At 42.9% G+C, this 27,591-nt stretch overlaps 1 protein-coding gene across 1 annotated transcript; it reads right to left on the bottom strand.

Moving 5' to 3' along the window:
• Positions 1-645: 645 nt before the first annotated feature.
• ccser2a (coiled-coil serine-rich protein 2a) lies at positions 646-25,300 on the bottom strand. The gene is made up of 9 exons (XM_068741418.1): positions 23,836-25,300; positions 23,546-23,757; positions 17,525-17,618; positions 15,223-15,331; positions 14,919-15,099; positions 13,079-13,144; positions 12,471-12,590; positions 10,857-10,991; positions 646-1,839 (listed from the first exon to the last, which is right to left on the bottom strand). Exons 1-9 carry the CDS (start codon positions 25,298-25,300, stop codon positions 1,108-1,110), a joined length of 3,114 nt encoding a protein of 1,037 aa, XP_068597519.1. The 3' UTR covers positions 646-1,107.
• Between the last annotated feature and the right edge of the window lie 2,291 nt (positions 25,301-27,591).

The following is a 27,591-nucleotide window of genomic DNA, read 5'->3' as shown; positions in this document are numbered from 1 at the left end:
CCTTTTTAACACACTGCTGCTTTCTGTTCGGGGACATTTGGGAAGCGTTTGACTGCAAAAGGAGCGCCGCAAAGGAGCGATAAACACAATTCTTCAAAACTCCCACTGAAACGGCGCAGAAGCCCCGAAGGCACCCTACCTGAAAATACTGTGCTAATACCTTTGCTGGTCCCAAAGAGATGTGCAGGAGAGTGAGAGGTGGAGAGAGAGGGGGGGGGAATCTACAGCTCACACACACACACTCCAGGCAGCACTTTCACATCTAATAAACACCCATTAGCTGATTTTTGCATGCAAGGGTTCCTCTCTCTTATCAAACTTTCTATTACTCCACACTCAAATGCGTGTTCAACCATTTAAACATGAACAAGTAAACCTGTTCTGAACCTTAGCACACGCTTACATTTTCAGCTATGCTACAAAAGGTGGTATTTTAAAGCCAATAAATGCTCCTTTTAAGATGCATTCTCTCTAAAGGTCGACAAGCACTTTCGCCAATATGCACAGGGATCAAAGGTTCACCCAGGTCATAAACAGGAAAGTGAACTAGCGATATGCGTGAATTTACACGGTGGGGCTGTTTCTCTCTTTACCCCTCACCTCCTTGTTTAACGTCTCTCATGTTTACACAAAAACACATTCTCACAAACACATTTTTATTCTGAAAGCGACAGCTAGGGAGAACTCTCACATTTTTGTTTTCCAGTCTTAAGATGCTCATTCTTTCACTTTTATTTTCTTTCCTTTCAGTCCAACTTTTCAGTCCCCACGTTCAAAGCCAGATGCACTTGTTTGTCAGAGGGCAGAGCTGTGTGAAGACAACTGAACTGCAAAATTTGATAATAGCTAACAGGTATAACAAAAGAACACAATGAGCTGACTCTAAATGGCAATGCTCTTTCTCTTGCATCAGCAGATTTCATGTACAAGGCCAGTAAAGGGGAGACCCATATACTTCATCTTCCTTAAATTCCCACCAAATGGAAAACTATCATATCCCACAATGGATTTTTGTAAAGATACGATTTCAGTCAAAAAGAGAGAATGAGGTGAACATCAATGTCAAAGTGATTCCAGTTTTACATTTTGATGGGTGATTTAAGCGCCTCAAGGAATCTTTGGCTTGGGGAGACTTGAGCGACTTAAAGGGATCGGGGTCTTGGTTGACCCCGGTTCTTTGAGCGTCCCCTGATTGTTTTCCTCCGGACTGGAGTTGGCGGGCCTTGGACCCCTGCAATGCTCTGATGCTCTGCGAGGCTGAAGCAGTGAAGTGAGACACGGATTTTGAGGCTGCACCTGGGGTCCGGCATTAAAGCAGGGAAGGCCTCTAGAAGGAGGGGGCAGCTGCTTAGTCCGGTTGGCCAGAGGCCCTGAGGAACACCCTGGCTTTGGAGAGGCGAAGCCACCGGCCCCCCCTGCCTTGAGTGCAGGGAGAGACACAAACTCGTGGGGGCGAGGAGGCTGCAGCATGCAAGGGCCTGCCGAAGCAGCAGATCCAGGAGTGATGGAGTCCTGAAATACCTCAGCAGGGGCTCTCCACTCAGGCTGTGCTGCAAGCAGGGCTGCTGAAGCCGGACTGCGTCCGCCGTTTGCCCTCCGTGGAGTTCCAGAGCTCTGATGCTGCAGTTGGCTTAGGAGATGACTCGCGTCATTGGGGTCTGCCGGACTGGACACATCTAGCATCAACTCTTCAAGAAGACAGTCGGTATCTATTTGGGTTTCTTCCTCCAGCAGGCTCCTTGTGGAGTCACTGCGGCCCTCGGTGGAGGAAGACTTTACTGGACTTCCCTTGTGGAAGTGTTTGCTGAGGCCGGGGTTGAAAGGCTGTAGTATTTGAGGCTGCAGAAAAGAACATAGATTAAACAGTATTATTAAATATTAAAGAAATAATGTAATATGAAATAGTCGTATAGCAGTCAGCGTGTAGGGTGACGTAGGACTCGTTTGTTATAAGTTGCCACTTTTCCAGTAACTCCTGAGGGATCCACAATTTTTCAATATTTTGTTGCTGAAAAGAATTCCAATTTAAAATTCTGCCTTCTTTTGACTTGTTTGACTCTAACGTGACCACAAGTTGTTAAACCAATATACCAAAATTGGAGGGGCAAAGTCACAGAGGAATCCTGATTCAGCAAGAAAACCAAGTTGAGGAGAATAACCTTAGCATGTTTGTCTGTCTTTGAGTTGTTTGTGATCCCCCCCCCCCCCCCCCAAGCAGAGGCTTCAAAACCTCCCCAGCTGAGAGCCACGATGCCCACTGCCAATGTTCAAACACGCTGAGCCGCTATCCACAAGGAAACTAGACCAACCACAGTGTCACCTCCCAACAGGGGACATGCAGCGTGAGAACACAAGAGCAGGAACACCTGTACTATCCAATGCAATCCTACAAGTGTCGTGTGTTGTGCGAAGCTCATTACGCAGAATGTTTTGTTGCATTGCGGAGGTATTAATTATCCAGTATAACAAGAATGCATCAAACTTCAAAAGGCTTCAGGTAATATTTATCAGGCCAGACTCAACAAAGCTCATTATTACTGAAGAGAGAATTTGTTTCAGCCAAACTTTTCTACTTCAATGCTTTATTTGTTATAGATGCAATAATTCTCAGGCTCTCTGTACTTTTGGCACCACAGCTCTGAAAGAGAAACGTAGACAATTTGCCTTTGTTTTCCAGTATAAATGGTGATAGGATGGTGTATAGTTTAATCAAATGTAAGATAAGCAGAAGAATAGCTGGGGTCCCAGTGCCTATTAGAGCAACAATCCACCAGTGTGGAAGAATAAAACAGACAAAATTAATATTGAGCAATACATGAACACCTTGGGAGATTTCACAAAACAATCCTGAACATATCAGACACAGGACGAGAGAAGATGCGCGCTAGGAACAACGGAACAAATATATGTTTTTGTGTGTGATATAAGTCTAATACACTGCAAAAGAAATACAGGAATATTTCTACATGATATTCTACTTTTAAAGAAGTTCATTTCTTTGATCCATTTTTGACAGTTTATGAGGAGAGTAGCATCAGACAAACATCAATTATAGAAAATGAAGAAAACAGCCCCACCTAACTAGACAAAATAGGCGTGTCTAAAAGGCTCCCACTTCCAGAGTTACTCCAAGTATTGCAAACAAAGCAGTTCAGTCAGAGTCCATCTGAAGACCGCAAGAAGAAAGACAACTCAAAGTCCACGCCAGGATTTACTGCAGAACCCCCCCCCCCCCCCAAAAAAAAAACAGCTCATCCAAGACTGTCAACTCGGAAGAAACTCACACTGAGAAATCCACACATCTACTGGATTATTCCTCCTGACACATTCCACACACCATCACGTTCTTCCAAGCGCTGGGCTGCAGTGATGTGGTCTTTAAAATATGATCTGATGCTGAGGATACAGCTGGTGCATCTCTCCTCCGCCGATCAGTGCGGCGCCAAAGACTCAGGATAAATCATGCTGTATTGAACAGGCCTCTCCGATAGATTCCGCTTTTGTGCCAGCCTCTCTTATAAAACTTCCCGTGACGTGATGATCGCACATGCATCCACAGCATTGTTCAGGCTCAACAGATATCATTTGTAAGTAATCATGACATAAAATATTTAAGTGACATTAATTTATTTGAATTAGTTAATTATTGGCTTATTATGTTTTTCCATCAATGGAACCTAAATCATCTAAATCATCTGAGAACATCCTGAAACCTTTCAGAAGATCAAAAACAAATTAAAAGCATGAACTCTGTGCGGGTCAAGCTGCTTCCACCGTCAGTCAGTTGTGGTGGGAGTAGCAGGGAATGTCCGAGGCCACAGCTCCATCTCCTGGTCCCCCGCCACAGTATCTCCATCAGCGCAATATAAAAGCCACCTCTACCTCTAAGGCTGACGTAGCATTTGCAGTTCATGCCAAGCAAGGAAATGTCATTTTCAGATCTTGCATCTGCAAAAGCATGAATAATTATTATTCAAAACAGCAGAACTCTCAGCTCACTAATGATCACTCCAACAGGAAATCGGTCTTACTGAGGCACCTGGAAGGTATAAGTCCCCGCCGTAATCAATCTCATCTTTCTCTCTCTCTCTCTCTCTCGAACCATAACAAACAGCTGTGTGATTAGCAGAGCAGCATGCAATAATTTCAATAAGGATGTATATAATATCAATTACGGTCTATAAGGAGAAAATGTGGGTTTATGGTGGGACTCCATTTCAAACTGAATTCGGATTGCATTGCATCGTTGTAAAAGGTGGTTTGTAAGTGATAAGATCAGCGGTTGATTGATTTCATAGATTTCTTTCTTGTCTGTTGAGCTCAACAATTTGAATGAAGGTAATTGATCAGGACAGCAGTACAGGGGGTCGTCGACTTACGACCTGTGTGACTCCCGACAGTTCAACTTCAAGACCGCACTGGTCTGTTGTTTACGATGTGTTTTTAAAGACATTCGGGAACGCAAGCTAGCAAATCGAGTTTCTGCTGTCTTGACCACGATGTCTCCCGAGACAAAATTGTCTCTTTCTACTCCTCAATTAAGTATCATGAGGCAGCATAATATACTTACGGTAAATTAAGATGGGCCGACTTACGACGAAACCCTCGGAGCTAACTGTGGTCGTAAATCGACGCACAGTCAAAAACACAGGAGAATCCAATCCATGCATAACGTTTCCTATATACTTAGAATTTGACATAATGGAACAAATAAAGAGACACCAAAACATACCAGTGAATCACGAAAGACCACAAGACAAAATGACTCTTACAAAATCCAAAAAAAGAGCAAATGAAATATAAAAAGGATGAAAATTAGCGATTACTAAAAGGGTGTCGCTATAACACCCATTAGGAAGTGCAGATATTTTAAAAAAAGCATACAAAAGATAAAAACTCAAAAACTGTGGACGATCACAAGTCAAACATGCAAATGCAGATTGAAAAGGTCATGCGTCTGTCATGCCGTGTGACGCCTGACGCCGGCCCAGCGTGCAGGAGGCGGGGTGTCGACTGCATGTTAAAGAAAGGGTTACTGTACCACGCTGTGTCACAGAAGTACTGCACTAGGCGCTCCACTCCTTGTCATGGGCATTATGTGTGGGAGGGCGAAGGCACAAAGAAGAACATTGCTGATTTTATTTCACCATCATTATTTCACTTTTTCCAAAGCAACTGGATTGAGATGCAGGAGAACAAGAGGCATGCACACAAGCTCAAAATGAGACACCATTTCACTGAAAAATGTGTTTACTGCGTTTTCTGCTGAGCAAAACACGTGTGAAGCTCTCTATTTTCTGTTCTGGAGACCGTTTTCCGAAATGAGCTCCTCACTGGTTAGTTTACAGCGAGACCTTTCAGTTCAAGGTCGGATCGTTAGCCCCCCACCCCCTTTGCTGACCTGACTGGATACTGGCTATGACTCAGCATGCTTCCTTGACATTATCTCTTTTCTGCAACTCCGTTTCTCTCTCACAAAGCAGCTCTGTATTTGGAAGAATTAGGCCATGCATTCTGCCAAGAGGATAAAACGTCCTCCGACATAATATTTTGCTTTGCTCAAAGGTACACACCTGTAAACGCATTTTATTCCGGAGTCTATTTACCCGCTGTCATTCCCTCTCTGCCTGCCTTCCTTACTTGCTAAAGCATCGGCACAGCATAATTCTGACACCTCACAGCTGAGGCTGTTGTGACTGAGCTGTCATTGTTTCTGCATCAATTGCCTATCCCAGTGGAGTCAAACTGTTTAAGGCTGCAGCCGCTGTGCATCCCAAGACCCGGGTTCTTTGAATGAGCGGCTTCCAACAGTGGAAAAGAGTGAAAGTATTAGAAAAATACAGGAAGTATACAAATCAGCCAGGCATCGGAATTAGAACCACGATTAGAGGGGAAGTTCCAGATGTGCAGCAAATGAAAGTAAAAGCAGAAAATTAATTCAGACTCAGACTCAGACATTTGCATGTTAGTAACCGTCGACAATGAGTTGATAAGCCATTTTAGTCAGCTTGTGCGCGCACTCCCTTGTGTCTTCTGTTACGGAACAGATGCAGTTGTTAGAATGTGGTTAGCGACTCACTCTGTCTGCGCTGGGGCATGCTGGTACGGGTCAAGCCCTGCTGCGGCAACTGCCACGGAGAGAGCGACTGGGTGGGCAACACACCCTACGCAGGGAAAAACACAAAGGACAGACGCCATGACACACGAGAACACACGCGCGCGCACACACACACACAGATGCATATTAACATAGAAAGCACACACTCATAGGTATAAATGGGTGAGTATAGCCAAATTATTAACACAGCACACATCTGGATTTTCCCTCCGTCAGTGACAGTCCATCCATCCATCCATGTTAATGAGATGCTTTTCAGCCTTTCATGTGATGACTGCACATGAACGAGTGAAGTGTTCAACCCAAAAGCCCCGTGTGGTTTAACGGGGCTTTTTATCTGTTTTGCACATAATTCCTTCCCCATTTATATTTTGTAACTCCACTGAAATTCAAAATAGACTTGTACTAATGAGATGGACGTTGGGGGGGATTTTACATCAAGCTGTCATGCCATCAGCGGTTATGAATTTGATATCCACAGAATATGCTGAAGAGATTTGCTGTTGTATTAATTAGACAGTATAATTATTAGTTAGTAAAACGTTGTGAATCTGTTGGTGTTTTGACGACACGTGGCAGCCGGAGTCATCGTTTTTGCGGTTCATTCGGGGAGTTCTATGCAAACATCTATACTCTGCATCTTGTCACCTGAAGGTTTTGCTGGTAAACCCGAGTGAATGCAATCTGTTTTTCTCGTACCACACCAGCCTTCTGATTAAGTGGTTCAGATTTCTGATATCCTAGAGGCAAAGTGAAGAAGCAGCAGCCAGTCATCGCATCATGAATGAAGCCAGCATGCAACCTTATCAAATGTTGCTCCTCTCCTCAGTCGTGGATGAATGCTGTTCAAAAAGGACCCAAATACAGAGGAGAGAAGTATCATATTTATCTGAGAGAATCAGCAACACAGGGAGGAAGACAAGAGAAAAAGTGAAGGTACAGCCTAAACTTATTTTGGCAACTACACCGCTGGAGAGGCGTGGAATAAGTTTCCCTGATCTGCTCTTATCCTTGTTCTGCTTTAAACACCGGCTGTATCGGCAGGAGGTCTTGGAGAAAACTCCTGTTGAGGCTTCACTTTCAGACTAAACCCTTGACTGTTTGGAAGGAGAGGCTCTTGAGTGATTCAGGCAGTGTTGTGCTGCTTTATTAGAAGTTCCCCCCACACTTGAAAGTGAGAGGCTGCTGGAGCTTCAAAAGGTTAGTGAGACAGAAACCGGACACATTTTAAAAGTTTTTTTTGTATTTAAATGGGGCCATAATGCCTTCACTGGTTTCTGACTTAAAACAATAAAGTCATTAATTCAGAACAACAGCATACTGTTTTTCTAGATTAACAAGACAATTATCTACTTAATTCAGAAAAACAGGACAGAGATGTGATTTCTTTTTTTTATAACAACGTTACATCAGAATCTTTAGATCATCATCTCATTAATTCAGGAAGTTTTCATGAAAAGCTCAGATTTTGCCACAATTTTTCTGAATTAATGAGAAAAACAAATGTTTTCCTTAAAAAGAAAATCAAATCTGTTCACCTGAATTAATTAGACTTTTATCTTATTTCAGAAAGAAACAGGTTTTTTTCTCAAGCAAATGCATCATGCTTCGTGATGCATCACATCAGTCTCATCAAAACGTCTGTGGCTTTTGCACCCTGCAGCAGAGACGCCACAGATCTCTGTTCGCGACTCCCTCTGGTTGGAGCGCTCGCTTGTGAGCCTGTTGCTGGGGGGACAGCCTTAAGCTCCCACACTTCCCATCCACACAGTACAGCTCCCGAGGTAGCAAAGGCAGTATAAGGTGCTAAACATGTGCATGTGTTTTTTTGAGGAGTTTCGATTGTATTCTTTTTTTAAAGGGACTATCTAGGATCTAATAAATCTCAATGTCAATGCTTCAGCAAATGAGCTTGAATGACAGCTGAGAATAAAAATACAAATAAAGAGCCACTGAAGAAAAAAAGTGCTGTTATTGATTTTTAAATATCATCATCCTCAATAGAGAAAAAAAACAACAACAACCTCATCAGTAATATCAGTGGTTTAAAGACAGACTTTTCACACCGACATTCATTCTCCGTGTTCGTTTAGCTAATTGTGCTGAGCAAAGCCTCCAGTGGAGGCTGTGAAACTTAAAATAAGAAGCTTGGTTGAAGTAAAAGTTGCCATCCTACAAACTTTTCATTAAACAGCAACACTACTTAGAAGGAACCATGATCCTGTGCCCCTGCCTTGGCCTCTCGCTACTCGAATCCCCTAATCTACAACAGAGATTCACATTGCTGGATACAACTAATGCTTCAGGTCAAGCCACCATGTCTCATTTCACTGACTTTGGCAATTAAATCCTCACCTGTGCAAATGAATCTGCTGTGCACTGTGGATTAATGAGTGTGTGTGTGTGTGTGTGTGTGTGTGTGTACTTGCAGTCTGTGAAGCAAGGGGGGGGGTGTAGGTGGAGAGATAATGCCGGGATCTGAGAATGGAAAACTTGTTCTTTCAACCTACAGCTCAACATAGATCACTGACCTCGTTCAATCCAGCCGTCTCCCCTTTCCCGCTCCTTCCTATCTCCATCTGTCTGTCTCCCTCGCTTTCACCGTGACAGCACATTGATCTAATTACATCCGAGGTAAGCCGTACAGAGGTAGCGTAGAAGAAACCCCGACACCGAAATCACCGGAGCAGGAAAGAAAGAAACTACCAGAAAGAACATGAGTGATAAAAAGACAAGCAGGAGAGGGAGGGGGGGTTAAAAGACGGAGAGAGATTAGGACGGCTGTTGTAATTATCTTCTGTTTGCTGCTGATGAAACACGGCCTATTGAGTTCCCATTGTTTCCCTGCTGTTTCTCATCTGTGTATTTATTTATCTGGTGTATTATGATGACACACATGAAGCTCCTAAAGAGACAGACAGGCAGGCAGACAGGCAGACAGAGGGCTTTGTAGTTTCCATTATGCTACAACCAAAATGTGTCAAATCACTACTAGAGATGCTACTCTGGCCTGATATAACAATTTCAGAGAAGAAGAAAACCAACAGAAAAGGCCCAAAGAGAGAAAAGCAATAAAGATGACACCAGAGTATGAATTTGTGCTCGTCTGTGTCAGTGCTGGGGGTTAAGGGGTTAAGCATAAGAACAGAAGAGAGTACAGCCGTGATGAGCGTGTGAGTGGAATAAAAGAAAAATAACTAGTAGAAATGTAATGATGGAAAGACGGAGTCCAGAAAAGCACATTAAAATGTTTGGTGTGAAAAGCACAAGAGGTAAAACCCCAGCTTTGTATCGGCAACAACGTGAGCCCAAACTCAATGAAGGCGTCAAAGCAGCATCCAAAAGAGAAAGAGGAACGAAAGAAGCATCCACTTCTTCGTGTTGTGTGTTTACCCTGTGCACTCTATCTTGTTACAGAACAGAGAGCAGGAAACAGACTTAATTGTAGTGATGGCACGGTAATGTGTCTCAACCGCGAGGAAATAGAGGGGTGTTTCTGCTGCCTCGACTCGTCCTACTCCCGCCTAAGCCTCCAGCTGTTTTGCTGGATGGACCCCGCTGGGCATGGTGGGGGGGGGGGGGGTGCGGACCTCCTCCAAGGTCCACTCACAGGAAAATGAAAGGGATCAAATGGGATTCGTGCTGGCCTGCTGTGCTCACATCATTGAAGGGACCAGATGACAAACATTGAGCTGAACATCAAGTTCTGAGCTGAGAGAACACAGAACAGCAGCAGGATAGCAGAGGGGAGGGTCGGTGCGTCTGCACCGATGGGCTGCTGGCGCTGCAACCTTCACAGACGTCACGATCTGGATGTGAACTATAACAACATGGACATTTGATTGTTGCTGTTGACGTTCAACCAGACGTAAATCTTTAAAAAAAACATGTACAGAATTATTTCCTGTGTGTATTTTTATGCATGTACTGCATGTACATTCGACCACTGCAAACTTTGCATTGTGCAAAAGGGTTGGCTGCAGTACATCGATGAGTGCCTAATATATCTAGTGATCGGGGTCATAGAAATTAGCCTTCAGATTGATTAACTTCCTGAACTAATTAAACCTCTCTTGTATGAAAGCATGTTCTGCGTTGTTCTCGGCTCAACAGAGAGTGGCCATGTTTCTATATAAAAACACAAACACAAAAGCACAAATACTACCTCGCTGTATGTTTGCTATAACCACAGTACTATCAATAATTATTACAATTATACAAATAACAAGTAAATGTTAATGTCTCTTTAGTATAAGTTTAAAAATGTGTTCGTTTTCTCAATGTAAGCTTTCTATACTGATGCCATCTGCCTCTTCAGGTGTGTGTGTCACCTTTTAGCGCAGAGCTGGTCAATTAAGGGAGCATTTGTGAGTCGCCCTGCCTGCAGCACCCGCTACGGAATCAATACTTGGCTGCCAGACGGCACGCAATTCTGACAATGATGCTGTATGCAATTAACACATACCGGTAATCTGACTATTGTCCATATCGCTCTCTCTCTATCATCTCCCGATGGACAATCCCACTGACGTCCTATTCAACCTCATCTACTACGGAGGACATGGCTATATAGAAACAAAAATCCATACCAACCACAGACATTTAACAGACAAACTGATGGGGTCTGAAGAGGGTGAATAACTGCACACGGTAATTTGTTTTTGTTTTCATTAATCCTGTATTGCAATACAAAATGTAAAATAGTGCTATTGTGGATTGTGTGAACGTTTGGACTCACAGTTGGGAATGGTGGTCTCCAGTAGGTCTGCGTAGCCTTGTCGTAGTGATGCTGAATGCGCCTGTCGCTCTGTCGTAGTGAGGATGGCGCCCTCTGGAGGTGAGACTGGCACTTGTACTGGCGGTCGTGAGTAGGCTGAAGAAATAAAAAATAAAGGATATATTGTATTATTTATCTTCTTCACCTGGGTCACTCATGCATTCTTAACAGTTATATGTTCTCACTCGTTGGAGCAGTCGAATCAAATCCAGGGGCGGGGAGGGGGGCGTTTCGAAATGGAAAACCAAGTGGAGTTGCTTGGAACTGCCTCTAAACGTTCACATTAAAAACCTGACGCATCAATAGGTATTTACTTGCCCATGAAAGGAATTCCAGGTAGTTATTTCAAGGGAATATGTGGAGAGACAAAAAGATGGGTTTTGATGTCAATGATAATGACTATAGAAAACAGAACTGGTGAGAATCTAAATATATTCTGCAGGAGGCTGCTTCCATCTTCTTAAGACCTTGAAATGCTAAAGCAATGAAACACCACGATGCATTTCTTAAAGTTGACTAAGCAGTTTATCACAGTTTGGATTAGATCAGACTGGCATGCTCGCCAAATTAAATCCTTTGTTAAGTAAAATAGTTCTTCTCACGTTTAGATAAAAAAGCAGTGTCAAAGAGAGTATAGAAGGAAAACCTCTCAGAGATTCCTTGTTTTACCTGCCTTGGTGAAAAATGTCAGCAAGGCTCAAACAAGAGGAGTGCAGAATCATGAGCACTCTTCCTCAGCCGTTTTGGGAGCAACATCCATAACTGCATTCCGTCACGAAATCAGGTCTCTGTCTTTTGATAGCTCCCCTTTCCTCTCACCCATTATTTCGTTTTCCTTCCCGTTGTTTCCTCTCAACCCGACAGTTGCACTAACACACACACACACACACACACACACCGCACCGCAAGAAACCTTATCGCTGCCACACAAAAGCGCCTTCAAGTTTTTTTCATGACTCCATTATGTTCAATTCAGTCAACTGTTCCTCCTTCCGTCTCTCAGCAGCTTCTCTGTATCACCTCACCTTCCTCTCGTTATCCGAGTTTAATCTCTTAAACAATTTCAAGGACAAGCAGCAAGTTCGGTGGCTTTTGCCATCTTTTAACATTCCTGGGCATCAATATACCACGGATGACTTGCATTCTCTGCAGACTCTGAGACAGAGTTGTTCAAAAGCCAAACGCAAAAGAATACTTCACAGGTCTATGTTTGGAGCCGCGCGGCTCAAAGGACAGGGACGAGTCAAACAAAATGTTAATAAGGAATCACTTGCAGAATCACATTCATTTGAGAAATTCGACAAAATACAGCAAACAGTGTGTGACAATGCTCTGGTTGCCTAGTCTGCATATATATTATTAAATGCATGCATCCCTGCTTTGATTCCCTTACTGAGGTGTGTCCCGAGGGAGCGAGTGTGTCGCTCGTTACCTCCTCAGATCCATGTATGAATGATTTATATACGCTGCCAATCGACTCAGTGATAATCAGAGTCTAATGTCTAATATAAAAAATGCTACTCTTAAACGACAGGAGTTTTATGACCCCCCCATGTATTTAGTACTGCAGCTCACCATTAGTTCCCACTGATGCTGCTGAATCCGTTTGCACTGCAGGGTGAGCTGAGAAATGGTCCTGTCTCGACTCCTCAGCTCCTCTCTGAGCACCTGCACCTCCTTTATCAGCTCCTCCATCTAAACACATCAGAGAGCGTGTGAGAGCGACAGACAGACAGACAGCAAACAGGTCAACAGACAGAGACTGAACCAATGGCTGGGTGTTGTCCCTGTGAAAGAGGTCAGGGACTTGCTTTCCATCTCTTCCGTATACAAATTGGCTACTTCTATCGGAGACACAGGAGAACCCAAAGTACAACCATGATTCTGCCTGTAGTGGTTTTCTCTGTACTGGGTGTATGTCTGGTAAAGAGCTAGTGGGTGTGGATCTATTATCACTGTCAATGTGGCAATGGGTATAAGATTTAGAACGCATATTAGGTATAGGAGAGACACTGAATCAAACAGGAGTGATTAAAACCTGGAATGTATAAATTAGAAAAAAATTAAACAGCCAAAAAACGTTTGGAGGGGAAGCCTCTATAAAGTGTGACTGCAGCAGCGGAGAGCCAGCATTCAGTAAGAAAGAGCAAGAAGAAACCGACGACCGGCGCTGCATTTCTTACCTGCGATGCAGAACTCGGGTCTTCAATCTCCTCCGGAACATCTGTAGGAGATTCTGTATCCTCAAGCTGGAAACAAAACAGAGTAAGGAAGGCCAACAGACACACACAGTACACACTGAGCTGATCAATGACAACGGCTTCAGGTGTGCCTCAAGAGAAAAATTCTACCAAGGTGGAAGGTGGAATAAGTTTATACTCTGCTGACCCTGAACTGTCAGCCAACACAGGTCAAGACCTGAGGCAGAGTTGCAGAGAAAGTTTGATCTAATTAATTTCACAGAGTATTAAACAACCTGCACATTAGACTGCTGAAACAACGGCAGGATAACTGTTTGTTTGTACTTGTCCAGATTCCATTGTGTGTCTACAGAACAGTCAGCATATAACTGAGAATAAAATTTTGTGACACAAAAAGGTCAGTAATTCACAGTGGACTGACAGAACATAAAAGAAATCGAATCCTCACAACTGAAATGTGTAAAAAAAAGCAAACCCGGTAAATTCCTTCTAATTCCTTCTTCCTTCTAGGACAGGTAGACGAATTCAGCATGTGTAAAGTGAATCAAGTCGAATGCCTCTTAGCACATCGAAGAAGAGGTCAGTTAAGATTCATCGAGGTTGGAGGCTCATTTTACATCCGTCGCTCTGAGCCCGACATCCACAGCAGCAAACATAATTAAGAGTTACGAATGGGCCAGCAGCAAATGTGTTCCCTCTTGAGGCTGTGCAGCGGCGGAACTCGACTAATTGTAGTGAGCACAATGGAAGACATCTGATGCAGGAATTTGATTTAAATGCAAACACCACTTTTTCATCCTGCAGAGACGACATTCAGTCAATTAATTCAATGTAATTTCATTTGGCAGTGTGAAATGCGTTTATTTCTGTGAATTTCCCCTTTTTCCTGGATGGGGTTGGAGTAGGATTTGTGTGTCCACACACATTTCTGCAGCTGACATCTTCAGTTTCTCTCTCCTCTTTCTGTTAAATGGATTTCTCAGACTGGCAAACGGATAGAAAAATGTATTTTGAGCCATCACTTTCACATATGCACAGATATTCGGTGTGTATACTGTTCATGGAAGTGACTTTTTCAAGTCCTGTTGAGATTATCGGCTTCTGGAGGCTTGGATTCAACTCTGTGTGTTTTTTTTTATTTATTTAATATTGTTTCTTATATTTCAAATCGAAAGACGTCAACAAGCGGCAAAGTATTGGATGGTTTTTTTTTTATTGTGAAGCTCTGAAAATATTTTGTGAATTAATTCAAGTCGATTTTAATCACCAAATGAATCAATACGCAACTTTTTTGAAGCTTTTTTTTTATGCGGAAATGTTATTCAAGTTGTTCTTACTGAAGATTCTGGAACAATGCCACAGCGTCTTCCTGGCAAACTTATTAAGAGTATTCACGCTGAAAGCTAATATGCCGCTCAATTCAACAGAAAATACAAAAGGCTGAACTAAAGCCCCGACTCCTTACTGTTCACAGTGTGTGGCCTCTTTTCATGGCCAAAACAAAAGGCTGGCAGTGGTGACACGAGCTGCATATTATACGCCTATGCAGCAGCAGTCAAACGATGATAGCATCACAGTGTTTTCTGTCGCTGGCTGATGCAGGGTAATAAATAAGGCTGTGATCATGTATTTTTTTTTCTCACTCTACTGAACAAAGACAATACGTTTAATATTAAACTTCACTGTTTTTAATTCCAGTGAATTTTAATTCCAGCAGCGCTACGAATTGGGGTGACGGCAACATTATGTTGAGAAAGTTGTGAATGCTCAAAACCTACCTCTTTGGAATGCTCCCCCCCAGGTGGATAAGTGTAGATCGTACCTGTAAAAGTGTCCTGAGCCTGAGCAGCTGGTTCTTCATTGAGCTGCAGTCCTGAGTCATGTGATCGAGCGTGAGGCCATCCAGAATCGCCGTGTAGCCGTTTTGCCTGCCCGTGGAAGGTGCCTGCAGTGGAGAGATCCTCGATGCCTTGAAACCGTCTATATGCTGGATGATGCCGGTCCTGCGATGGAAGCAAACGCAGCAGTGAGTAAAACAAAGTAGCTGCGGATTTAAAAATCAGGATGGCGTTTCCTTTATCTTACATATCAAATACAATTTCAGCTATGGTTCCAGCTCAGACAACCTGTTATCATTGTGGAAGCGATCCGGTCCACTCCAGCGGTGATGCTTATGCCGTGGCCCCTGTCGATTAATCCTATCTGAGCGTTCCATGTGGGACATCTTGTTGCTGCCTACAAAGGCGGGATTTAGAGCACAGTGAAACAGAGTAAACGCATGTCTGCAACCAAGGATGCAAATGAAGGATAAGCTGAAACTAAATTCATATGGCCTATAAACTGCTATAAACTGTAGATGCAACGGAGATCTAAAGAATACAATTTGGAGAAACTCACTGCTGTTTATGCAACCTTTTTTGTCCAAGTACAACTAAAGCATGTTTGTGGCTGAAAATGAGCTGTATATTTGCATTTTATTACAATTTAGATTTTTAAATGTATTTTTCTTATTTCTGTCCACTTTCTACACACACACTCTCACACATACACACACACAATGGCACACCATTTCATTTTCAATGCGGTAAAAGGAGACAGTATTTGGCGACACTCAATGGAATATAACTGTCATATGGACCATGACACCAACAAAATTGACAACTAACAGAGCATGACCGAAAGGATCCTTGACTTTCGAGACACCAGGGAGTTTTTGGATTTAGAGAAAAAAGAGAGGAAGAGAACATGAAGAAGCATGAAGAAGTACCAGATTGAAAGGCCCGACCCAAAGAATGCAGCGGGCCTGTTAAAATACTTTACCCCCAAGTGTCACCACATAGCCCAAAGACAGTCGGCCTCTTTCATTCCGGCCTGTAAACTTCAGCACTCCCTATAAAACTTCCCTTTTCAGCTCAGGACGAGTGATCTAAAAAGAAGTGCGACCAGAATATACTCCAAGTTTGAGTAAAAATCCACGAAGGCAGAGACGGAGTGAGGAGAGAAACGACGCCTTGCCCTGTCAGCTGTTGAGCACTTAAAGGGCCAGAGAAGGAAATCCAAGCCAGCCCCGACCCTGCCTGGTTCCGTCTTTGTTGACAGCCTTTGTTTTTCTGGGAACTCCCTAGGAACTGGAGCTGGGCTGAGATGATCGTGCTGTTGGTGCTAAGAGAACAGCTGAGGTAACTGGTTCGCATCCATCGAGGTCACCAGTAGAAGCAGGCGTGGGAGAAAAGCTGGGAGACTCGTTTATGTCACGGGAACTAAAATATTGCACGGCCCTTCCCTTTTTTAACGCCTCTTCTCGTGTTCCCCTCTTCCTGCCATTTGGTCTAGTCGTGGTGTCTTGGGGGGGGGGGGGGGGGCTCCAGCCATGACATAAGACACTAAAAATATGGACACAGCAATTCACATTCCTCCCCCTCTCCACATTATATATATATCATATCTCTCAAAAGCAAGCTCCCAGTTCACTCAAGAGTCGGGCTGCAGACTCAGATATCAGATGGGTAAACCTGCCTTGGTTCAGCTGCTGCAGATTTATTAAGTGCACCTATCTAAAACTAATCCAAACTAACACGACAGGCCTGCAATAAATTCTCCCTCACAAAGGCTGCAATGTTGTGTTTATGTTGACGCTCTGAGGGGCGTTTGCGAAGATATAATTTACTGCTGATCCATTGCAACTGTGCAAACTGTGCGTGCCCCTTCAAGCAACGTGTGCCTGATTATTGTGGCCTGATGCCCTTTAACACCCGCAGAAGGACCTCGTTCCTGATTGGCAGTCGATTACACGGTTCAATGTGACAACACTTTAAACTTAAAGAGAAATCCTAAAAGACCTCGAGAGATACGATCTCAAACGAGAGTGGCTTGTGTAAATTGCAGTGGCGAGCTATTATCCTAATCATGCCAACCCTCCACGATCAAATCTAAGCGTCAATGTGGCGACTGCGATTGTGGTGCTGCCGTGCATGTGTGCACGTTCACTCCTGTAGAGAGAGGCAGAATATGGTTCCCAGTCAGCCGCCATTGGTGGAGCTGTGATTTAATAACTCCTCAGCAACAAAATACAGAAAGCATAATAGCATATAATAGACAAGGTGTTCATTAAAATATTTTAATAGGTGTCGCAATAGCAAATATTCACCCAAGGAAAGGCAGGATTCATTTTATTCAAGCCATTAAACGTTAAAAGAAAAAAGGCTGTAGCTGGAAATAGAATCTTCAGACCTTGGCAACGCAATAATTTACAATTATGATTTAAAACATTTTGCTGGAGTGTCCGTTTATACAAATAATGGGCGGCAGGCGAGATTTCTCAACGCCATGTAATAACCTCACAAATTAAAATCCTTTGTAGGCTAACCCACACGTCCATGGCAGCGGTGTAGTGTGTCTGTGTGTCTGTGTGTGTGTGTGTGTGCTGACCATGCAAGCCATCCTCTGGTAGGTCCACATCAAGCATGAGGTCATCATCATCCAGCTCTCCAGTTCCCAGAGGGTACAGGTTGTTCAGGATATCCTGGGAATCAGGAAAATAACAGGTGGCGCTCACTTCATGGTAAAGCATTACAGGGGCATTATGAGCGCATTACAGCCATTATGATCATCTTCCCTTTGGACAAAAGGCTTTTTGTTCAGTGAGACCTACTGCTAGGATATTTTGACATCCAAAAAGCCAGATGCATGCAACTTCCCTGATACATGCATATTTTCTGTGTGATACAGTTTCTGCCCTCGGCCTGGCATCAGCAACACCTTCCAACGGCACCAAAGCAGCTTTTATTTTGCCACAGACCAGCAAATATTAGGATATAAAATATAAAAATGCATTACAAAAAAAGCTGAATTTACTCTGTGATCCTTGCGTTCAAGCATAAACATAGAAAATACTGCTTCATGATACAGTTGCACACGATTCTCTCACCCCTCCAACAGTTCACTCCATACATAAAGACACAGAACGAAAGATGACACAGAACGGTTTGAAAACAGCCTGAAAACATACAGTTTACTCTGACTTCTGTGGCGAAAAATTCAAAGTAAACCCAAAAGCGACGGATTGGCTCAATAGTTCAAAGCTTTGTTTTTCCAAGGCATTTTTCCGCTTCAAGAAGCAAAATTGACTTGAAGACACGAGCAGAAAATTACTCATTATAGACAATCTCATGTGCTGTACACCAACGAATGTGTACGCTGTGAACCAGGCTTCAGGAAGGAAATAGAATAAACAGATTAAAATGAAATCCAATTACTATCAACCAACATGATGTTGGCATCTTTGAAAATGTCTCTTTTCAGGAAAATTCCTCAGTCCCATAGTTCTGGTGAAATGTTCCAGAATCCAAACTGTGACACTGTGATGGACCGCAGAGGAATACTTACGGAGCTACTTTCTTGTATTGCCCCAGGCTGCCGGGAACCTTTTTATGTTCCCCTCACAGTTCACCTTGTATGTGCCTTAAAAAGACTTGCACACGCCATGCAGAACTTCACCGCACAGCGCAGCGGCAAGTCCTCCAGTTTCTAAGTGTTATTTATTCAGCCAATCTGCCAGGGTGCAGGATGAGCTATTTGACAAAACCCGCAGTGCAGCGCAAATTCACACCATAATGTGTGCCTGAGCACGTGCACAACGCAACTCACACCTGTAGAGAGCTGCTGCATAATAAATGAAACTGAACTGTAGTTTGTTCACAAAAAAGAAGAAACACAGCACGAGTCACCAATGATTAATCTTGCATAACCCAAACTATTGCCACGACACTGTGTCTATGCTGCAGGAAAGTCCGACTGGCATTGGCAATCGGGTTAAGTATAGAGCAGATTTTCCCTTTTCTGTGTGCTGGTCGGTAACTCAGTGGTTGTTGCTATGACACTACAACAGTGTACCGTCACAGTGAGTGTACAGATTTGCAAGGGGGGGGGGGACAACAACTCATCACAGAAACCTGAATTTTGCCCATTGCCTTCTATAAAAGGATTGTTTTAAAATCTCAAAAGAAGGTCTGTTCCCTTGGTTTGAATGAATCAATATCACGGCCGCAATCAGCCAATCAATGAACTAGCTGGTGTTTGGTTCTGATCGAGCAACATGCGCTGCAATGCAACAGTTCAATCGATAAAGGCCAGAGAGAAGTTTTAAGAAGGACTCGAGCTGTTTTTCTCAGACATCTCCCAGACATTTTCGAAAGAAATCTCAAGCTCCTGAAGAAATCAACCTCAAACTTATCTCTTTCTGTAATCGCTGCTGTTTGAAAGAATGTCGCCAAATTAATAACAGAATATCTTTTAAAATAATAATGAGACTTTTCTCACACTGCTTCTTTATTTTATTCTCATTCTGTTCAATTCAAATGGGCATGCTGTCGTTAGAAAGCGAGAGAGCTAAAAGGAAAGCATGCTCCGTCTAAATGACACTAAAATGCAGCACAGAAAATGTGCCTTAAATATTGTGACAACTACGGGTCCCTTTAAAAGGCTACCTTCATAATGGCTCCCATTGCAAATGTATCAAATTATGCATTCATACACATCAATTCCTTTGGTACGAAAACAGTTATTCCATATTCATCACGCACACTGCTATATCGCAACAGAAAACTTTTTTATTGATCATCCTACTTAATTCTTCCTTAATGTTACAGAGAGTTCAATAAAACGAAGCGGAACACTTCTTCCAACCTGCCAGGCATGCTAATGCTATCGGGTTGCTCCCTGGACTGTCAGGCAGCTTTGACTGCAAAAACATATGGCAAGTTAAATTAAGCTATTAATATAAGAAGCAGTGGATTCAGAAATTAGAGCGTTTTTGTATTTCATACCAACGTAAACCAATAACAACCTGTCTCTTCAAGACAGTCCAGGACTCCAGGTAATAGAAATGATAGTCATACAGAGGGGCTGATAATTTAACCGTTGCTGCACTCGTTTGCTTCTTGGTTCCATGACAAGGGTACCATGTTCAATTGTATTTCTAGAATTCTTCAAATAGATCACTCCTTCCTGCGCATTTGGCATGGAACACTCAGAAAGAAACAAGCAAGCAGCACAAACTGAGATGAAAAGCTCAACTCAGCAGCAAGTTTCCCATCTTTTTCCCATTTCACTCACTCAAGATAGACTGTTGGCAGAACACGGTGATGCTTCAGCTAGTGCATGCATAGCCTATACAGCATATAGATCCTTATCTATATTGACATAAAGGCAATGGTACAGATTCAGAGGTAAACCCGAGAGGTAAAAAAAACAAAAAATGGGCTTAAAATTGTTGAGATTTAATTAGATTTGTTCAAATCTGATACAAACTTGCCCAACAAATATGTCTCCTACTCTTCCATCTGTTTTTGCTCGTCTTGTCACTGAATCAAACATTGTTTGGAGGGAGGAAAGATGACTTTGCGTTAAAGTGCCGGTCCTATCATCAAGAAGACTGAATCGCAAGCTCAATTTAAAACATTAAATGAAGCATAATTTGAAATTAAAATGCTGGAAGTTGAATTTAATTCCAATCACTTTACACCCTAGAAAATGTATTTTTGCAAACTCAAACCAAAATTACATTTTTAATAGTTTTAGAGTCAGATGCTCAGAAGTTCAGCTCTGATGTTTTCATTTCAAATAGATATTCTAGACACATGCTGTTTGACGCAGAGATTCACATTCAAACATGTGAATAAAATATAAAATGCATATTTTCCATTTTCAGCTCAGCTATATGCCGAGTGCCCCAGTTTTCGCTCATTTAGCCCAATCTTCCAAGCCCCACAGAATATTCTTTACTATGACTTTGCAGACACCGAATGATGGATAACAACAGGCTGTGATTTTGGGAATAAATCAGACACCAGCCAGGAAAAGCTTGAAAAAGACAAATGTAAAAACACTGTTTACCCTAAAGGGCCACTTGTGTCAATTTAGAATCAAGACAAACAAAAGCAGGTGAGCAATAAGCGTCATTAATGCAACAGCATAGGCGGTTCTATAAATGGCTAAGCACTGTGTAGACAAAAAAGCTTAAACACTTAAACCCTCATTTAAACACTAATGAATTGACCTGTCTCAACCCGACTCCAGTCCACACAAGCCTAAATTAGAGGCAAAGTAAATAAATCAGGGATAAGAGGCAGCGGAGGATTCGCCCGGTTTCCTCCCACCTCCAAAAACATGCAATTTAGGTGAATTGATTACTCCAAATTGTCTCTAGGTCTAAGTGTGTGAAAGGTTGTCTGTCTTTCATGTGGCCCTGCAATGCGCTGGCGACACATTTGGGGTGCACCCCACCTATTGCCCGTAGTCAGCCGGAATAGGCTCTCATCTACAAGAGGACGGATGGACGGATGCAAAACTGTCCAGAAAGCCAAGACGGTAAACGAGAAGGATATTGGCATTTTCAGCTCAAAACTCTCTTTGGCAGTTTGACCAAACTTCTACTTTTATGATAAACGTCCCATTATTTTATTTGACCCAAATGTTTGACGTCACGGAAATATTTGCCACATGTAAATAACTAAACCTATAAATAATACATTGTTGGACAAACCAAAATCAAAAAAACATTTAAATGTAAACACATTTTGTTGGAAATTGCACTGATAAAGAGAGTGCGGCATTTCACACTGTCCATTTTGTAAATAAAAGGTGGCTCTGCACTGAGCTGCATCACGGAACAGTTATTATCAGCTAAAGTAGCCCACTCCTTGAATTTGAGAATGCACATAGAGCCACGTATAGCCAGAAAAACACTCGGACACACAAACACCATCCAACACATGCACATGATGTTTGTCTCAAAGCTGCACAGTGCCTCCAAGTGGACAGAGCGTGTCACTGCACTGTATGGCAAAATAAAACCTCTCTCAACCAACAAGCAACAGAGGCGGATAGCTTTGGTTTCATCAGTGTTATGAACATCTGTCACACACAGCTTTTTTCTTTGCTTGGACTCCCAACTTTCCTTTCATATAGGAAAGAGCCGTCTGTGCCATCAATTTCTTTTTGTCCAGCATCAAATTCAGAGCAGGAGGCTTTTCCAGGTGCTTAACATCATGAGACAAGCTTTAACTAGCACACTGTGATACGGACTGATTGACGCCTCAACTATGTCATTACAGACCGACAGATTATGCTGCATGAATTATTATTATTAGTCATTTTGTATGCAGACAGTGCTGAGAGGATTTTTATTTGTGGTGTTTTTCTGCTCATTATTAAGAAAACGCAATGTACCTCTGGAAGAACGAATGAGAGTGGGGAACAAAAGATGAAGAGGATATGGAAAAAGGTAAGTAAAGGGGTAGGACAGACAGGGCTCTGAGGACCCAGTTGCAGTAAATGGTTTCATTTCCTCCAATCAAATCGCTCAGTAAAATACCTCAAAGTCAGATTCCCCGCAAACCCGCACCTCACATGTGAGAAATAATTATCTTTTTAAACTCACTCAACAAACTTCACTAGATCTTTCTTTCAATGCACTTTCCTATAAAGCATGTGTGGTTGTACTTACACAAGCAATGAACACGTACAAACACAGACAGGCGATGCACATTATTATGAAATAAAGGCATTCTTTTTGGAGACTCTGTGCTTGTCTCAACATCGCATGTTACAGAAGTAAAACACGCTAATCTCATTAGATCATTTCTAATCCACTTTACTTTAAGCCCTTTACAAATTCCTGAGATCAGGTGCCTTGACGCCGGAATGCAAGGAACCAAAGCAAGGAAAGCAAGACCGGCAAGGCCAATTAAATCGCAGTTGTCAAAGAGAAAAGATCTCACAGGAAACTGCTTGAAAATTGCTCAATCCTTTCAAAAATGTATTTAAGTCTTGTTAAAGTCAAATTATTAAAGGAACGAGGAACTAATATATTGTATTGCTGTTTTGCAGCAGGCAATTAATGTGCTATGCAAAGTGAGTGGGAGAAAGCAAATTGTGTTTTTTTAAATGTACTTCATAGACCAGCAGGCAAGAATTTAATACTCGAACGAATATCTGTGCCTGTGGTAATTTTTGAAATGTGCATGACCACTTTTAAAGTATCATGACCTCAACATTTATTTTATCCTCTCCCTCCTTAAAAAAAGTACAATACTTGGAAATGAACCCCCGTTTTAATCAGACAAGCATACAACTTGTCAGCATCAGTGACCGTATCCTCGTTAAATGATTTTGGCTGCATTCCAATCCTTTCCCTTTTGGAAATAGCCTCTGGTGAAAACCGCCAGTTGGCACCGGGAGTGCCGAGCTCACGCTCGGTGCTTGTCGGCAGATGCTACAGTAATCTTTAACTTCATCATCAGCTGATTTATTGTGAATTAGTCGATAGACATAATTATTAACATCACCATCATTATCGCATTATGGGGATACGTCGAATAGAGTAAACAAGCATCTCATATCTTGTATTTCTAATAATTCTACACATTTCAGTCAAAAACTCGGACTTACCATGCTGTTGAGCTCAGAGTCATCACAGTTGTCACATGGATGTGCTCCAGGCTCCTTCAAGGGCTCAAGACCCTCTTCATCCCACATGTAGGTGCCGCCTGAGCTATTAGAGGGCGACAGCTCTACGGATGAGGCCTGAAGGACTTCACTGCACTCTGGAGACAGCCCCAGTGGTCCATGGGAGTCCTCCATAGGGCTTTCCTCTTTATGGTCTGATGATATTTAAACACAGAACTGAACACCTGCGTCACAAAATAATAGTTATATTACATTCAATTCAGTTTGAATACCTTCCGTAGCCATATTGTCCCAGACGAGGGTCTCATTGTGAAAGCCTTGTCGAGGGGTTTCAGTAGTGTTGCCAGTTGTCCTGTTATCAGACAGATCCCCATCACTCAGCACATCTCCCGCAGTGCTTAAGTCGTCGGTAAGCTCTTCACTGGTGTCTCCTCTTTCTATTGACGAGGCAGACGATAGAGACATGTCCTCCAAAGTCTCGCCTGCTGCCTGGCCAGAGCTCTGTGTCAGTTTGCCACTTCCTCCTCCTTTTCGTCCTTCTTCTGCTGAGCTTCCATCACTCTCACTGTGTGAGTCTCCTTTGTCAGTCACAGAAGTCAGCTCAATGTCAGTTGCTATTGCTAACAGCTCTCCACGCACAGGGGCAGCTACAGGTCGGACATCCCTGTTGACCCTACAAGGAAAAGGAGCATTCTGCTGCTTGGCCTCTCCAGATCGAGTCAGCCTGTAACCAAATGAACCCCCGCTGCTACTCAATGACTTGGTCAGCACACTATTGGGGAGTAGAGGCTTTCTCAGAGTACTGGGAGTCATGGGTGCTGATGGGATTGACAGCGTGGGCAAGGAGGAGGCACCTGAGGACATTCTACTGCACTGCGGTCCTCCGAGTCCTCCACCTAGACCTCCTGAACCTCCAAAGCTGTCACTAAGGCCTCCAAGTCCTAACCCCAGTCGTCCGTTGCTGAGCTGAAGGGGTTTGAGGAAATTGCTACGAGGAGGCCGGAGCTGAGTGTTTGTCAAAGGCTTAGCTAGCTCCACAGCCCGGTTAAAGGAGAAAGACCGTGTCATAGGCTGGCTGGTGGGAGACGGAATCTGCTTGATGTGAGTGAAGCTGTTTGAACGTACTATATTGTCCAGCGCCGAAGTCTTCAGGCTCTCACTGGATTGGGACAGGCTGTCTTGAGAGCTGCTTCTAGGAGAACTTGAGCTCAACCTTTGACGCATAAGGCTAGATTCGGACACATTTTGGGCAGGAATGCTGGGGCTGTTGTGACCCATTTTCGGGCCTCTATTCAGCGGACTATGGCCGAGCTGGGTTCCTACTTTGGGACTCAACTTCAGAGATTGTCTGGGAATGGGCTTGGGACTGGAGATAGCCACCATCAAAGCGCCTGACCGTCGCATCTTGGGCGTTGCTGGAGAGCCTTTCTTTACTTCATTCCCGAATGAAGAAATCTGTGGCTGAGCCTCGTCTGCAATTTCATCCCCGGGGCTGACAGGGCTTGTGGCGCTGGAGGGAGTCCTTCCTTCATCTCTCTTCCACTTCACGGAGAAAGGGGAGGAATGGATCATACCATTTCGCCGTGTTCTAGGAGGAGTGCTCCTAACATCCTGGATAGGGGCAGTTTGCTGTGCAGAACCATTGGATAAGGGAGTGGTACTTCCAGCTGGGGACCGTCCACCGAACTTAGGCAGTCTGGATACCATGGCAGACCTGATGGATTGTTTTTCTTCCATTAGATGCCAACTAAGGCATGGAGGAATACTCAATCTTGGGAGAACAAAAACAGACAGAAAGACAGAAAGAGACAAGATTAGATACATGATTTAAGCAGATGAATATGCCGATCCAGACCTTAAAACTCCTTGTTACTGGTAACAGATTAAAAAATAGCTAACATTGTAGCGGAAGCTGGAGATATAAAAATGTATTAAATCAATACTCAACCATCATCATAACGTATAAATCCTGACACTATGTAGAAATACAAAGTAATACACAGTATAATATCTGAAGCACATTACACTACAACAGAAATACAACACACATGTGCGTTAAATTGTTAGCACTGCCTGGTGTTTGCCTACATACACTTGTCTTGATAATGTACTGTCCCATTGCAACACAAACACTAATGCCATTAACTTCCTTTGAGCGGTTGCTCAACAGAACCAACCCTACGGGTATTCCTTGTTGCAGAGGTTGCATGTTTGAATCCTTTCCAAAGGCCGCTGACTTTGAGCAGCATTAGGGATTAATATGGCAAACTTCCAGGGAGACGCGAGTCTTTGAAACGACAAGGCTGCCTCGATGCATTCAGAAGGTCATGTGAGAAACTAAATGGACTAAGTCTCTGTCTTTACGCAAGTAGTGCAGGGCTTAGTGGCCACAACTATCAAGCCCACATGCTAAATCTAATTCCTCGTCCTTAAACCTGTAAGTAAGTTGTAATTACTTCTGACTCTTTTTAAAGCAGACAGCAACAAAGTACAGAATATAAATCAAAAGCAACAAACAGAACTGGGTGATTTTTGCTGCTTATAAGGAACAAACAGGACACTCTTAACCATACGTGTATAGAATACGTGTTTAGGATATGACCTGGAGCCGGTGTGGGTTATTTCAGGATACAATATGTCTGACCAAAAATAGAACGGGGAAACTCATTAAACAATGACTATGATACGAATGGAGATCAGCGCTGGGAAAGCATCCAGGATGATTTGAATAATGAATGGAGCATATACTGCATGCAAAACCAGTGGAGAGAGGGGTCAGCACGGTTTCATTTGACTCGTTAGTATACATTAAGTTCCAATTAACTGTGAAGCATGTGCACGTGTTCATGGTAAACCTCAGTCTGGCGAAACGATGGAAGGTTATACTGTACATAGAAAAGTAATTTGGCTCCATATGGTGGGTGTGGTTAACAGAAAGTGTCCCATGTGCATAAAGAGGAAAAGCAGACATGACTAAGCGTCGGAAGGCTCGATCTGAATGGAAAATAAGATACTACATCAATTAACAATTTTATTCACAATTACTGCAGTTGCTGAACAAGAATTTCCTCTCTCTCTATCTTGGTATCCTTTGAGAAACTGGCACAAACACATTAAGCAGATAATGGAGTAATAATCCACTCTAATTGTAAAGGGGGAGGGTTGTCGCAATGTGGGTCTTCCATAGGAGAAAAAAACAAAACATTGACTATGCTGCCCCACATTCCCATGAGCAACCACATGCGTCTACAACTGAAACGACACACACACACACACACACTCAAACACACACACACACAGCAGTGTCTGGCTATGCCACCATTCTAATCTGCTGCATAAACACAAATGGGCACAAACACAAAAATACAGTTACACACACAAAATCAGGTCAGTGTGCGCAGACAGAGCAAGCAAAGCCTCCGCTGCCCCGGGGTAATGACAGCAAGGTTTGGTGAGTAACGATTACATCAGAGGCCCGTGCCACTGTCCATCGCCCTGCAACGGCTCACGTTCCATCCAGTGTGGAGTCGGACTTTTACGTTGCAACAAATCCACACAGTGCTGCAGAAAGTATCCTTTTATCTGGGCGAGCTCGTCCATCAGCTACAGTAAGATATCTTCCAGGAATGTTGTTGTTTTTATTCATCCATCCATCCATTTTATCCATGTATCCAAGGCCTTGAAAACACACAAGTCAATGACCTGTTACAGAGACTGAGAACTATTGAATTTATCCTGATTGTATTTATCCTCAGGCGGCTCATCACCACAATACCACTGTCTATTCAATACACGAGTCATGATAGCAATGCCAAAAGCAGGTTTTGCACCATAAATTTTAACATTGCTGGAATTCAATAAATATATCTACAGAAACATATTACTTTCACGAAAAAAGCAAAATCTGTTATGTATTTAGAATTCTTCAAAAACAGCATAAAGCCCCTTTTTTTATATATATATAAAATTATTATTTCTTCTGGATAAAGATTTTAAAAAATAAGACAAACACCAGTAAAGAAGTCAGC

Source organism: Brachionichthys hirsutus, chromosome 7, assembly GCF_040956055.1.
Source record: "Brachionichthys hirsutus isolate HB-005 chromosome 7, CSIRO-AGI_Bhir_v1, whole genome shotgun sequence".
Lineage (NCBI taxonomy): Eukaryota > Metazoa > Chordata > Actinopteri > Lophiiformes > Brachionichthyidae > Brachionichthys > Brachionichthys hirsutus.
This window is presented reverse-complemented; position numbering and strand designations above follow the sequence as displayed.

Bases quoted from the DNA above. Each gene is read 5' to 3' on its own strand.
- ccser2a (XM_068741418.1), bottom strand. From the start codon at position 25,300: ATGGAAGAAAAACAATCCATCAGGTCTGCCATGGTATCCAGACTGCCT. The intron at 23,758-23,835 runs GTATTCAAACTG...AAATATCATCAG, and splicing joins GGACAATATGGCTACGGAAG to ACCATAAAGAGGAAAGCCCT. The intron at 1,840-10,856 runs GTGAGTCCAAAC...TCTTTTCTGCAG, and splicing joins GGAGACCACCATTCCCAACT to CCTCAAATACTACAGCCTTT.